The sequence below is a fragment of the Carassius auratus genome, unplaced genomic scaffold, assembly GCF_003368295.1.
Source record: "Carassius auratus strain Wakin unplaced genomic scaffold, ASM336829v1 scaf_tig00006772, whole genome shotgun sequence".
NCBI lineage: Eukaryota > Metazoa > Chordata > Actinopteri > Cypriniformes > Cyprinidae > Carassius > Carassius auratus.
This window is the reverse complement of record NW_020523788.1, coordinates 756,204-772,270: the sequence shown is the minus strand read 5'-3', so window position 1 is coordinate 772,270 and position 16,067 is coordinate 756,204. Positions and strand designations below refer to the sequence as shown.

Genomic DNA, 16,067 nt, shown 5'->3' with positions numbered 1-16,067 from the left:
TATTTTACAATTTCAGAATTTTGATTAAAAAGATACATACAGTTCTTTAAATACATGTAATACTTTAAACAAAGAATAATAATGTAGTTTAATAGAAACTAATTTTCCAATTAATTTTTTTGCTTTGCTTATAATATGCGTTCTTCATGGTAAATTGGGTATTTATAGAAGAAACCATATAAATATATTTTACATTTACAAGAATGGGGGTCCTTCAAACAATGATGATCATATTTGGAGCTCCGCAACACCTAAAAGATTAAAAACCCGTTGTAGACAACATTATCAAATTATATTTTTAATAAAGGTTGGTCTGCTAATTATTTTCTCCATTACTCAACTGAATGTTTGGTTTCTAAGTTGGGCTGTACTTACATTGTAAGCACAAAAAGAGTAGTTTTATTTATAACAAAATAAAGTTTCTGTGAACTATAGCCTAGCCCAACTACACAGTGGCATGATGAGAAAGTACCTCAAATCTATAATTTACTACAGTACTTTACTTAGCCTTACAATAATGCACTTCATTTTCACCACTGACTGGTTGTAGAGGCATGCATAAAATCATTTCTATGTAACGTGGAAAAAAACAGACAGTACACTTTGGGTATATTTATAAGGTGATCAACAGCAGATTTTATTACATGCTTTAGATTCAGGGTTAAGGTCAAGGTCACCATCAAAAAAAAACAAAAAAAAAAAACATTGTCTTCTGGATTACAGTTCGTCATCAGAAATGTCGAAGTCACTGTTGTAGTCATCAGCTGACAGTTGGTTAAAGAAGTTGGTGTTCTCTGCTCCAGTCAAAACTTGCAGGTAACAGTCTCTTGCTTGCACCCTCATATCTCTGATTTACGCTGCTTTCTGTGGATGATGCACTGCAGACCTTTCAAACCCTCTTCAGTTAGGCCACATTGCGAATCTTAAAAGAATGGAAAAACAACAACAACAAAAAACCATTAAGCCTCCCTTATAAACTTTCATTAAACACTCATCATTGTTGTGTATGCTTATTTGGGCTGCCACCTAAAAGTAACCTAAAATGTTAGTCTGTTAGAAAAGTCATAGTTGGTCTAATTTGGAGTGGTTATACGTTGCAAAAAACAAAAAAAAAAAAAAAAACAAACAAAAAAAACAACAAACACACATATTCCACAGGACATGTTAAAACTCACAGGCAGATATTATGAATAACAAGGCTGGACCCTGTAGTTATTACACAGTATTTACATATGTGGGGCAATAAATTTAAATTTGGACCATTGAAAGAGTTTCAAGTACAACTCCAAAAAAGCAAGATTGACAACGTTCAGCTACCAATTGGATAGAGATTTAGGCAAAGTGTAACGATAGCTCATACAGCTACAGCCACTTATGCTACAAGGAAATGTTTCTGAGTTTTTTGTGAGTCCATTTTAAAGAAAAATCTTTGGTCAGGGGCAACCCTATGCTTATGTTTGCCGTATATGACAAATATGCCATATATTACAAATACATACTTTTTATTGTCTCCTTGGCAAAGCAGCAGGACAGTTCTCTGAGGGCATCAGCACGAGTTGAAAGATATCTCCAATGGTTGTTCATCTCTGCAACAAGAATCTTCTGCTCCTCCTGAAGTCTCCTTAATGACATCATGATGTCGAATGCCTTTCTCTTTGTCCTAAAATTAACAGAGTCTGGAATGCACGAAAAAAAATTGTCATACATCAACCTTCTTTAATATTTAAAATCAGATGGGGTTGCAGACCCCTCACATTTGAGGCATCGTGGTTGAAATATGTATAATTGTCAGAAGACTAGTGAACATACCACTGTGTGGTAGCTGCCATGGCCAAGCTGTCTCACCAGACAAAATGGTTTCCAAGCACAGAGTTTCTGTGTTTGGAACCATTCTGTTGTATTTCTCAACAATTGATGTCAGGGTCCCCTTCTCCTCCCTGATTTTGCGGCGGATCCTGGCACGACCTTTGTTGCCATCTGTATCTTTATAGAGACGCTGAGAACGTCTCTTGATACTCGCCACAAGTACCTCAATTCTGCTGGCCAAGGCATCAGCATCATTTGTGGTTGTTGTTGCTGCTGCTGAGAAGAAATGTGTGATTTTTACACAAAATTACAATAACAATTATTCATGACTAAATGTGTTACCAATATTATATATACACATATATGTTATAAGGGCTGCACGATATATTGCATGCGATACTCATGCGCATCTCATCAGTAAAGCCAGTTCTGTGATTGGAAATAAATCTCTATCACCTATTTTCAGATGGAGCAGCATTTAATACGCAGAGCAGTAGTTCACAAGCTATGCAATATCACATTCACTATTGCATGCGATGCATCTGTGATTATGAGCTTGAATTGCGTAGCTTGTCATATAAAATATAGGGGCTAAACAATTAATCACTTTTCTAATTGCAATTAGAGATGCTACAATCGTTAAAAAGTGGCAATCTTATGCAATCGTTCAAAGTGGTAATTGATCACTCAAAAGCCTCTTATGTTATTCTGTGTGCTAAAGATGCATTTTTTTTCTCTAGAGGTTATTTAAAGGGTTTTTCCATTGCTCTAATTTTTGTTTTAGTATAACATTATACCATTCATACACACACATACATATGTATATACATAAGTCATTTACTCACTATCTGCCCACTCCTTTACTTCGTTGAGCCAGTCTTCCAACTGGCTCTCTGTCACTGCCAGTTCAACTTTTAAAGACTCTAGGTTTAGCAACTGGTTTTGCAGAGCTTTTGTGGTCTGCAATTACAAGCAATCACAGATGGTACAAGAACAATAACTAAATGTTTAATGCACAACTTCAAACAGTAATAACATACATTATTGAACATCTAAAACCAATTCTACTGATGTTATTACCTTCTGATATCGGCGGGTCAGTGTGATGGCCAAAGTGTAGATCTTTTGCTGATTCCAGTGCATGGCCATGAGAGTCAGCATGTCTGTGCGCCCTGCAAACAGAGAATATCATGTTACCATATTCCCCCTACTTATTATATAATAATGTAACTGGTATAGTATGTGGTCATTGTACCTGCTTTGGACATGTGTTTTGTAGTCACTGCAATCCTAGACAGGAAAGCATTGCACTGTTCCACCTCCTCACCTAGGGTTAAACCAGCCCCATCCTGATATGCCCCACTCCAAATCACCTGATTAGGAATAATAATAATAATAATAATAATAATAATAATAATGCTGAGAAAGTGTTGACATGTTCATTTCTTCAAATGAGAAGAAGACATCTGTGGCATAAATAGTGGCAAAGTGAAGGGTTGCAGGCCAGTAGTCACTCAGATTTAGATCACCCACTCCAGCAGCCCACGTGGCTTGGCATGCCTCACAACTCAACTCAGGCATGCTTAGATCATATCGTCCTGGAAAAATGAAAAAACACATCCACTTAAATGTAAATATAATGTGATTAATCAGGGTTTTGATTCCTTACACAATTTTACATTACTTTGTATACTTTTTAAACATTACTTAGAGGTCATGCAGATCTTACATCCAGACCTGTGCCAAACTTATGGGAGTAGAGCATGTACAGATTTTTATCTTCACACCCTTACCATTCATTGTGATTACAGCAACAGTCTTCCCTGGACTGACCCTTAGTGACTCTCGTGAACAATCACAGATTTTGTAAGGGATCTCCACAGGTACAAGCCGTACTGAAAAAGATCAAACATTTGAATTAAGATCGTTTTTATTGATTGAGTATTAAGACAATTTGTATAGACTGATATAACATTGTAACGGTTCAATGGTATTGGAGTACATTGCTGAAAAATATAGAAGAGATGCTCAAAAAGCTTAAATTCAATATCAAACAACAAGAGACAAAAAAGGGGATTATTTAAATAGTAAAACATATGAGGCCTAACAACTCTCAGAATTATGTGTATGTTGTACACTCACAAACCAGCACTTACCACAATGGGAAAGAGCCTTATCTACAACAAAAGTTGTTGGAGGCAATGGCTGGTAGAATCCAGCCGTCATGGCATCTCTGTTATGGAGAACATGTCTGGTGTGCATACTGACATCACACTGAGCACAGAAAAAGGGCTGTGGTCGACAGTCACTGCAGCAGACAGCAGCTGGATTGCTCCCACACTGTTGGCAGATGCGTGTTGCTACATTTTCATGTGCCGCAGCGGTGTTCACCAGACGTGGTCTCTCTGTCCTCCATCTCTCTGAAAAGAGACTATGTCTTGTGCTCCAGTTTGAGGAAGCTAGGAGAGGACCTCTTGAGGTCTCAAGAGATGATGCCTCATCATCTGAGGTATTGCTCAGTGAGTGCTGGAGATCTTGCAGAAAAGACTCTGTTAAAATAGTATGGAATATTTAAAAGCAATACTTTAATATATACATGAAAGTGTTCTGCATCAAGTGCATTTGACTGTGAAAAGGCCAGTATTCCGGAAAATTGTAAAAATGTTATTTGTTATTTACACAATGAAGTACACACCAACAGCCTCTGGAGCAAAGGTCACCTCACAGTTAGTGGCAGATGCATTGATGGGAGGATCAGATTTCCGAATGGGATCAGCTGCACCAGATAAAAAAAGAAAAGAAAAGAAAAAAAAGAAAAACAACATTTACAACATTTTCAACTTGTCCCAAGGCGTGTGGCACAATTTTACCTCCCTTATTAGCAGCCTGAAATGACCAAAGCTCATTGTTTAATGTTTAGCTACAGAGAAGGACTAGCAGATTTTTTTTTTCTCAAACACAAATGTGGACAGTACAGTTACTTAGTTATCTATATATCATGTAGAAGATGAAAGCAAATAAGAATGCTTGCTGTAGAAGCAAGCTGGTTGGCCACTGACAACACACTCAGAATAAACACAGCTTCAACACAGCCTTACCAAGACCAATCATTTAGTTTATACTGCTTTACACAAATACTGTACGTAATCAAATTTATTTTCATGTCAAAAATAAAATGAGTGCTTCTGATTTGATTGACATACAGTATTGTTCAAAATAATAGCAGTACAATGTGACTAACCAGAATAATCAAGGTTTTTAGTATATTTTTTATTGCTACGTGATAAAAAAAGAAAGAGATAGAGAGAGAGAACAAATGAACTCGTTGCATTTTTACCAGTATTTTTTTCCATCGGTGTTGGCAGATTGGTCAGTTTTCAATTAGATATTAGTTTGTACTAGGTGGAATAAAATAGCTTTAGACAGGTGGCATTTTGATATTTCTGTTGTTCCCTTTTATTTCTTTAAGGCAAATGACAGACACGTAGCCTTACAATGTAGCCTTCTTTAGAGAGCACTTAATTTCCTTTATTACATGCCATTTGATGAGCCACAATACTGTAGTAGATGTGTGTGTTTATAATTTTGGATTGTGGATTTTGAACAATTACTGGAAAACACACCAATCTGGCAACTTGATCTGAACATTTATAAATGGCTAAAGTGTTGTGATCGAGCTAACTTAATATGGGTAACCGATCACATATAATAACGAAAAACCATACAATCTCCTATATTACCTTGCCTTGCATGATTGAATGTGAAAAAATACACAAGCTTGAATTTAATTAGCTAACTCAGCTAACGTTAGGCTATTGCACACGTGGTGCAGCAAGTTATATTTTGTAATGACTGCTGTCATTTACTGCATAAACTGATACCTTGCAACTCTAAAGGTTCTAAACACAACGTCTTGACCCAATTAAACGGTTTTTGTTCCATAAATATATGGATTGTTCCCATCTGTATTAATTAACTGCTCTACTTACCAAGTGGAAAATCGCACTGGACCTTGGGATCGCGCCTTACGATGACGTCAGCGCCACTGATTGATTTATTAATACATACAAATAAATAAATAGATAAACAATCAAACAAACAACCAAACAAACAATTAAATGCATAAATAAATCAATAAATAAATAAATAAATAAATAAATGCATAAATAAATAAATTTAATGAATGAATGAACAGGTTGATTGCATCGCACTGCAGTGATTAATCATTAAACAAACAATCACAGCACATTAAATACGTTTTTATCATCAACAAGCCTCCGATAAAAAAAACAAAACAAAAACAAACAAACAAATACCAGTATTACCTAGCAGGGCTGCAAGATTATGACAAAGATCATAATTGTTGATTATTCTCATAAAATTGTAATTGCGATTGTTAATTACGATTATCACAGTAATTTACGCTGAATGATTATACCATTGTCTGAAGAACCTGCATGCCATATTTTTACATAAACAAGATAAAAAACACTCTAACTGAAAAACCTTTATTGCTTTTCTATAGCATCTATAAATCTCAATTATACATTCGATTGGTTTATACTTAAAAAAATGGTAGGCTACTATAATGTTATACTAAAATTAAAACAATGAAAAAACCCTTAAGATAACCTGTAGAAAGAAAGAAAAAACTTCTTCAGCATGCAGAATAACATAAGTGGACTATAAACGATTAATTCACTTTGAACATTACATAATTGCGGCATCTGTAATTGTAATTGCGATTAGAAAATCAATTAATTGTGCAGCCCTATTACCTAGCAAAACTCGGTGGAGCGTTGTTAAAGTCACCGTTGCATGCTGTTTCACATGCGGCTCTTTAATATCAGACACCAACGTCATTTTTACAATAAAATAAAAAAAACTGTTAAATATGACGCGGGGCGCCAATTGACTTGCCCTGCCATAACTAAATTATTATAGCCTTTTCTTTTTTATGCCTAATTATCGTAGTCTTGACCCGTACGCGCTGCAGACAACGGTCTGGTTACCTGCACGTCAAATGTCAACGTCACGGGCTCCGGTCAGAAGTCTATGGGATTCCCTGCACGTTGAAACATGACGCCTAAGGGGTGCCCAGTAAGTTAAATATTGATGCCAAAGGGATCCTTACCAAGCTTCAATATGTGACGAGTTGGGAGTGAGAACGTGTTGGCCATCGCTGCTTCCAGCTATATTTAGGGCTCAAGTCTGGAGGGCGAGAGCCCTATTGTTTTCCTTAGGATTATTTTTTATTATTATTATTATTATTTTATTTTTTTTCTAACGTTACGGGGGCTTTTGGGGCCCTTAACATGCTTAAAAAGTCTTGAAAATTGGCACACACATTGGAACCTGCGGCCATTAGGGCCGGGCAGAGACTGATACACGGGCGTGGCATAGGGGCTCTACAGCGCCCCCTGGAATATGGAGGGCCATATATCATACATACTTGTACGTAGACATACGAAACTCGGTACACATATAGAACTCATCAATACAAACAACTTTCGTATTGCATATCATAGGCTCCGCCCAACAGGAAGTTGGCTATTTAGGATTTATTATTCATATTTGTCGTCAAAGTTGTGGGGGCTTTTGGAGTCCTTAACATACTCAAAAACTCTTGAAAATTTGCACACACCTGATCTGTGGCCTTTAGGAGCCTGCAGAGGTTGGGACCCGGGCGTGGCACAGGGGCTCTACGGCGCCCCCTGGAACACAGTCATAAATATTGATGTATAGCTCACACATACTTGCACGTATTAATATGAAACTCAGTACACATATAGATCTCATCGTGCCGAAGAACTTGCGTATTGCATGTCATAGGCTCCGCCCAACAGGAAGTCAGCTATTTAGAGTTATGTAAAAAGCGCATGCTCTGGAATTTGAAATACTTGTCATAGGTTTTTTACTCGATTGCCACCAAACTCTGTCAACATGATCTCAAGACATTGGGGATGAAAAATTGCCAGGGGATTTTTGATATCTCGAATGGTTTGCTCGTAGCGAGGCGTTGAATTTATGGCGAGAATTGAGAAACAGGAAGTGTCTAATACCATCCACATACATTTCCTAATTTTAATCAAACTTCATCAGATTATTCATTGTATGATGTCGATCGCATATATGTGACTATTAGGAGTCAAAGTTATAGCGCCACCAACTGGCAGCAGGAAGTGTGTCATTTTCAAAATGCTTTGAATTCAGCATCTTATTTTTACTCGAGTTGCTTCAAACTTCATCAGAATAATGTTAAAACACAGCCGATATAAATCTGCTGGGGGGATATTGATATCTAAAAATATTGTTGCCGTGGCAACATGTCAAACTGGAATACTTCTCAGGTGATTTTGAGGCATATAACATGCTTAGAATTTCATCAAACTCAGAACACATATCAGTATTAGTGACAGCTAGACACTGGCAAAAGTTCATAAGAGGGCGTGGAAGAGGCACTCTATAGCGCCACCTTTTGTCAAAAGTGAGGGGGTTAGTTTTAGCTACAGACACCAAACTCAGTACAAAAATTGTTCTTATCAAGACGGACAACTTTCTAATTCACAGTCATCAGCTACGACCAACAGGAAGTCGGCTATTTTGATTTGAATGTGGATTGTTTTTTAAATTTAGCTGTGAATTAATTAATGCATACTGCTCAGAGGAGAGTAACACTATACACACCAAACTTGGTCTACATGTTGAAAAAACATTGAGGAACTTAAATTGTGAATGGGTTTTGGATAGCTTGGATGGTTTTGTCGTGGTGATTTTTTTAAATGACAATAAAGATGGAATTATTAATTTTCCTGACTAATGACTAATTTTTAAATTCCGAACACTTCAAAACCTTTTTTCATACAGAAAAAAGTTATTCTGAGTAAATATGCATAGTTTCATGACTTTATAACACTGTATGGATAACAGAAAATTAAAAAACTGTCAGACATCTCATATCACTCTGTCCATCTGTTTGAGTGAGTGTGCTTAGACTTCCATTGTCTGAGAGAAATAGCGCCCCTACAGGTGCAGTTACCGGAATAAAAAAGGGAGGAGACTGTCTTTTGGTTTCACTTTTAAATCTGTTAAAATACAAATAAATACTTGGATTTAATTCACACTGACAAGCTAAACCAACATATATGATTATTATCAGGTCAGGGCTCATTAATAATTGATGTGTGGTCAGTGATACGTGAGAAACACGAGAGATGAATCACCGCTCTGAGCAGGAGGTGTGGAATGACGAGCTCAGAAAAAAACGAGTTTATTCTTGTTTTATAGCTATTAAAAATAAAGTATTGCAGCGATATCACACAATTCACCAATTAGAGCATACCAAGAGCTAAATTAAGATGTTTTTGAACTGTTTGTGTGAAAATGAAATATTCGCGGCTGCCTATCTGAAATCAATGCCTCCGATCAGCGCGCACAGTGTCTCAAGTTCAAAACAAACGAATGTATTCTTGTTTAAGAGCTTTTTAAAATAAATTATTGCCATAAATGCACACAATACACCCATTATAATACAACACGAGCTAAATACAGGTGTTTGTGACCCGTTTATGTGCGCAAGACTGTTTGAAAGCGCGACTGGCAGAATAACATATATCTCTCGAGCTGCAGGATTCTGCCTTTCGTCGTACGAACGAACACATCAAGGACAAGATTATTTCAAAATACATAATAGCTTGGCGAATATAAACGAAAACAGCCACGTGGACATAAACTGTTGAGAAATAAATCTGAAGTGGATCTACTGGATTTGAATATTAAGTGACCGCATATACCAGCTGCTTCTGTCTTCAATTTTAATCTATATAAAAAATTAAACTCATTCATCTTGGCTGCTTTTTTAATGTGTGTACGTATTTATTTATTATTTTGCTCTAACAAGACTTAATCTATATTTAATTAAATCAATTACATTTTATTTTACATTTGATTTGTCCATTTCTGCATCTAAACGCCTAAAAACCTAAAACATGCTCTATTATACTATTGTTAGCAATTTCTTTATCGTCCAATTTATCTGGTGTACACTTTTATTTTCATAATAAACTTGTCTGTTAGATTATACACAGTTACAGTGGTCTATAATAAATATTAACAGGTTTTATTCAAGCTGTTTAGAATGAGTGCAGTAGGCTAATTTTTTTAAATGTAAATCCAAAAAAAAAAAATAATAAATAAATAAATAAATAAAAAACATTGGAAAAAAATAACTGTTGTACTTTTTTATACATTTTGTATAATTTTATAGTTTATGCATTATAGTTATAAAAACAAATAAATTTAGCCACTCACATAGAAATCTTAGGCCTTATCCTTTTTTGACAGTTTTAGGGATTTTAAAAAATCCTAAAAAACCTTATTTGTGCTGCAAATAATAATTTCAAATTAATTTGATACTGACCTCTGACATCCTGTGACATGATATTTATTTGAATTTACATAATCTCATGGATGTAACAGTAAATCTGTTCAGCTCACAGATCAAGACTAAGCTGTAATGCAAGCAGAACTTTCACAAATGCTTGTAGGTCAATAAAATCATTACAAAACACTTACAAATCATTTAAGGGATTTGATAACACTGTAAAATAATGTCTAATTTGTTAACATTAGCAAATGCATTGATAACACTTTATAATAACTGCACTCATTAGTAAATAGTCAGTTCATGCTTCATAAAGCCTTGTCCCAATATTAATAGTCAGTAGTAAGCAGTTTATAAATACAGCTATAAATAGCTCATTTATTAAAAAGGAGAGTAAAGGGTCAGTTATCTTCCTATGAAAAATAAATAAAATAAAAATAAACAAACAACAACACAGATTGATACAGAACTCAGAAATGTTATTGTGGATTTATGATAAACTCAGCCTGTAAAAGAATTAATTCTCCTCCAAGAAGACACAAGTAGTTCACACCAAACTGTTTTAACATGAAGCCATATACTGAAGATGTTAAATTTCGAATGGGTTTAGGATACCTTAAATGGTGTGGCCATAGCGATTTATTAAAGTAACATAAAAAAATACAATAGTTATTTTACTATATCTTTAAAATGTTTAATTCCAACTATTCATAATTTTTTATATACGTAGAAGTCATCATTTGAAGGAAGCACAGTAAGTTTCATAGCTTTATCATTTTCAAGAGCCAGCATAAAATTGAAACTATCATAACTTATAAATCAAGCTGGCAATTCTTAGTACCAATAATGGCCACCAGATGGAGCTATAGGATTACTTTTAAATAATTATTGTAGAAACAAGTATGATTTAAATCATTTATAGAAATCTTTCAAAGAAAAATAATATGAATTTTATGTATTTTACTGATAAAATGACCCTCACTTAATTAGAAAAACAAGCTGAAGTATTGTGAACCGTATATTAAGAATAATTCTTTATAGGCTTTATGGACAGATACGTTTTCAGAGACTCTTGAAGGATCAGCACCACATCCTCTTTTACCACTGTTTAAAGAATGTATCTTACAGTACAGGTGCGGATGAATTTTGAATAGCTTGAATGGTTTTGTCGTGGTGATTTTTTGAAATAACAGTAAAAATGTAACCAGTAAATGTCATTTATTTTTTTTAAGTGCAGCTTCTAAACACTTCAAAAAAATGTACACATAGAAGACAAGTCATTCTGAGGAAATATGCATAGTTTCATGACTATACAACACTATATGGATGATAGAAAATTAAAAAACTATCATACATCTGATGTCACTCTGTCCCTCTGTCACTGTGGGTAATGTGTGTGTGTGTGTGTGTTAAGTGAATTAGGTGTGAAACTATCAGGGAGCATTTAGTCTCCAGCGCCAACATTTTACAGAACTGCCACTTTCCTGGAGTCTCAGAATTACAATGTGTTAGGTTCTGAGAGATCTAAGATTCCAAAAAATGATTTAATTAGAATACCATGAAGTATTGTGAAATACTATATATAAAGACTTTATATATAGGCTTTATGAACAGATTAGAGTGACTCGTGAAGGACCAGCACCACCTCCTCTTGTCCAATGGTTTGAGGAAGATATCTTCCAGAATCCGGGATTAAGATTTAGGAGCTCATTTTTATTCCACCTCCTTTCCTGAAAGTCTGTCTTGCAGAATTGACTAAAAATTAATCTTCACATTAATTCCTAATTATTTTGCAATTATTTTTGTCAGTTCTTCTTGACCTGTTTTTTTTTCTTCTTCTTTTCTGACCTCATGACCCAGTCAGCATTTTTGTACAATGGTCAAGTCTTAACTTATCTATTGATGTATTGCATTTGTGTTTGATATTTCTCATGGGTATTTCATAATTTTCGACTTTGAGTTAAAACAGTTTAAGTTAAAACTCTTTTTTTACGCATTTCATCTGTAAAAGAAAACATGCCTAATAATTCTGCACACATGAATATAAGGAGTTTTTCTCTTCTAGCTTTCCTGGACTATTGTATAGCACTCATAAATGATTAAATAAAAAATAATGGTAGTTATTAAGATTGATATTTTTGTTTAACTTGTAACACAGATTTTCTCATGTAAACAACATACCTGCAATAAACCATCAATATCCTCCAAATTAACTGTTGGCTTGAAAGCCATATTTATTACAGAAATAAAAACACAGGCATGTAAGTACCATTTGAATTTCAAAACAATCAATGCCAATAAAAAACAAAAATGATATCCATGTTGAATTCTAAGTGGACTGCAAAAAAATTCCAAAGTATAGTCATTGCCAGTGCTTTAAGTGGGCCAGTACACACTGGTACTCAGTACCGTCACTTCCAAATATAGCTCTTGAGCGTACCGCCACCTCTCCGTGCGCTCAGAACGTGCTTTTAGCGTACCGGTACGCTCATTTGGACATCTGTTTTAATAGAGGTTTTAATCGTTTACCTGCACTGCCGATTTTCAGAGCGCCCTTCACAATGCAAGCTTCCTAATTCATCCCACCCAGAGCAGAAACTACATTACCCATTCACCCTTAAGTTATACAAGTGAATAGCGCATGTGTCGCTTTTCCCACTGTTAAGTGTCAACAACTCAACGTGGCCGGAGAAGGTGTGTGAAACTCGTTATGAGTGTACACCACACTCGGTTCGGTTAAAAATCAAATACAGTTAACAACAACACTTAATATGTTTTCTTGGCTTCAGACTCTGAATACTGCAAGAACAAGACCAGAATCAGATGATTCGCTGACTGACACCTCACCAAATTCGAATCCTATCACTAGAGGTCAGACTCAAGATAATGAAGTAATGCAGCTCTTTCAGGCAGGGTGACCAGACGTCCCGAAAAATTCGGGACAGTCCCGAAATCTAAACTGTTGTCCCGACTCCCGAATCTGGCCCTAATTGTCCCGGAAGTTATACTAAAGCAAAATCTTGAGTATTTATTGTCTGATAAACATTAAAAACTGTCTGCGGAGGTTGAGTCGTCCTGCAGCCAGCCCCCGCCGGCTGCTCATTGGATGCAGCATCTCTTTTCTAAGTTCTAAAAAAATACCGTAGACGGCAAGGCACAAATTTAGATATTCATTTATCTAATTAATCTATAGCCTATGCACAAAGACAATATGATATTTTTGTCCCCTTTTTGTTTTAAAGCTTGATGAAGAGAGAGAGCGCAAGTTGCTGCAGCTGCGAGGAGGACAGTGATGCATGCTTACAGGAGTGATTGACAGTTTGCGGCACTATGTACAAAAAATACTCCGCTACACAATTATTTCGTTATTTTCGTTTAAGCTTATTAACGTTAGCGTTACAGAAAGGTCTGATTTACGCACTGTTAAACAGTCATTGTTTTGTTTTTTGTTTTTTAAACAATGACATTTGAGTTCATGATTTTAATGTTGCTGTTTCTTGTGGCAGACTGAATGAAGAGTAATGTTTCTTGTGGCAGACTGAAGAGTAATCCGGCAGTGTTTTATACTGAAACTTTACGTCTAAAAGTCCATCCTTGGTCTTATCCATATTTCTTTGCACGTTGAACACACATAGGCCACAACCGGAAATAAAAAAACTGCAACCGCGTTAATAGCGTTCTTTTTTTTTTACGCGTTAAATATTTCAAATTAATCGAATGCGTTAACGCGCTAATTTTGACAGCACTAATATATATATATATATATATATATATATATATATATATATATATATATATATATATTGTTCTGTGAATGTGATTTTAAAGTGTAGATGATTCGGATTAACCCTTTAACTGCCATATCCTTTAAAACCTCACTGCCAGATGGATATTGTGAATGCATGTGCCCGCTGGGCACAGTTTACCTGATGCCACCGGGGTGGCGATGGCATTGGTGGCTTGAGCCCGCCATCGCTGCTTGCAGCTATATTTATTATTATTAGGGCCCGAGCCAATGGGCGCAGGGCCCTATTGTTCCCCTAAGGATTAATCTTATTATTTTTATTTTTTATGAACCTTCCGGGGGTTTTTGGGGGCCTTAACATACTCAAAAACTCTTGAAAATTGGCACACACATTGGAACCTGCGGCCATCAGGACGCCACAGAGGCTGGGACCCGGGCGTGGCACAGGGGCTCTACAGCGCCCCCTGGAACACAGTCAGAAACCTTGAACCATAGCTCACACACACTTGCATGTATTTATATGAAACTCAGTACACTTATAGATCTCATTGAGCTGAACAACTTTTGCGCTCTATGTCATAGGCTTCGCCCAACAGGAAGTCAGCTATTCAGGGCTGTTTAACCCCTTTACGTGCAAACATCGCCAACGGCCCCAGTTTATTATTGTTTCACTTTCACAGCACATTAAACATCACTGTCTTACTTCATCTGGACAAACTGTGCATCAATTGAAAGTTTAAAGACTCTAGCTTTGATATTTGACCAATATTTTGATAAAACATTGTTGCAGTGACAGATATTTAGTGATTTATGTCAGGAGTGCAAAATAATAAATTCGTATTATGCCACATTTTGAATAGAAATTCACCACTCACTCATATTCAGTCACGTCAGCAGCGGTTTATTTGTGTTCACATAGACTCACTGAACAGCGTCAATAAGGATTTAAAAAAACTTCATATGTCATCTATGTTGTATTCTGAATACAATATTGAAATTTGAAACTTTCACATCATTATATTGTTTTGTATTCACAATTTGTAGTGTCCCAACTTTTTTGGAATCAGGTTTGTACTTTAAAGCAGTACCCCTGATACCAATAAAATGCTCTTACCGCCAAAGAAGAACATTATTATCAACTATATCGAAAAGCAGCTGTGAGATCTTAAATGCAACAGAACTATTTTTACTGCCATAAACTGCAAGTAAAATTTCATTAATCTGTTAACCCGCACCAGGGTGTTGGTGCACTGAATGCTATTTGTTTGTCAGTAATAACTGAGAAAGAAGAACAAGAACATAAAAAAAGAGATGAACAAAAATGCAACTACAGCCGACTTCCAGTCACACAGATTTAGGTGAAATCAGTTGCAAATAAAAGAACAAATTAAATCTCTTAACATCTTAGCAGAGAATGATTAATGATTAAACAGCATTACCATCTTCAATTTTTACAAACCACTTTGTCTTTGTTTATTTCGAGTTGTTTTTTTTACTTATTTTTTTTATTAACCAACATCATAACTACATTTTACAGAATGAAAAGAAGAGTACAGAACAAAGATAGATTATTTTTATATATTAAAAATGAAAAGAAAAAAAAAATGTTTCAATGCCTCCACACCATATCTCACTCTGCTCATTCGTAAAGGGTTTCCATTGTTCAACAAACAGACTCGTTCTGAGTCCTAAACTATGTTTTTTCTATCTCACAGATTTCTCTCACTGCCTGTAAGCATTCCTCAATAGTCGGTGGCCTTCTCTGAAGCCATTTAATTGTAATATTCCTCTTTGCTGCAACTAGGAGTATTCATAGGAGGTACCTCACTTTTTATTAAATCTGTCTATAGCTCCCAAGACAGCTTTAAAGGGTTTCTGGGTAAGTACATTTTTATTAATGAAACCAAATAAATTTGTCCAGTAAGGAACTAGAATAGGGCATTCCCATAAGATGTATGTGTTGCTACTTGTTTTCCGCACTCCCTCCATCAGTCACTGTATTGACTTACAATTATTGAAATTGAATTAAATTTGGCTACGATTTGGGGTGTTCGAAAACAGTGATTAGTCACCTTCCTATGGTATTCTCTCCAGATTCTACTACATGTGTTTCTACAGTAGGTAGACAAACAG

The 16,067-nt window shown here is 35.7% G+C and overlaps 1 protein-coding gene across 2 annotated transcripts; it reads right to left on the bottom strand.

Annotated features, from left to right (window-relative positions):
• Positions 1–215: 215 nt before the first annotated feature.
• Positions 216–4,583, bottom strand: LOC113071289 (uncharacterized). 2 transcript variants are annotated; one of them, XM_026244661.1, is made up of 9 exons: positions 4,502–4,583; positions 3,963–4,355; positions 3,600–3,701; positions 3,062–3,404; positions 2,887–2,978; positions 2,652–2,766; positions 1,810–2,082; positions 1,500–1,676; positions 216–922 (listed from the first exon to the last, which is right to left on the bottom strand). In XM_026244661.1, the coding sequence occupies exons 4-9, from the start codon at positions 3,072–3,074 to the stop codon at positions 840–842; spliced, it is 753 nt and encodes a 250-aa protein (XP_026100446.1). In that variant the 5' UTR covers positions 3,075–3,404; positions 3,600–3,701; positions 3,963–4,355; positions 4,502–4,583; the 3' UTR covers positions 216–839. The 2 variants fall into 2 exon arrangements, with proteins under 2 accessions (XP_026100446.1, XP_026100447.1); XM_026244662.1 differs by having other exon boundaries at positions 1,810–2,079.
• Between the last annotated feature and the right edge of the window lie 11,484 nt (positions 4,584–16,067).

Bases quoted from the DNA above. Each gene is read 5' to 3' on its own strand.
- LOC113071289 (XM_026244661.1), bottom strand. The intron at 2,767-2,886 runs GTAATAACATCA...TTGTAATTGCAG, and splicing joins TGACCCGCCGATATCAGAAG to ACCACAAAAGCTCTGCAAAA. The intron at 2,083-2,651 runs GTGAGTAAATGA...ATTTCTTCTCAG, and splicing joins AGTAAAGGAGTGGGCAGATA to CAGCAGCAACAACAACCACA.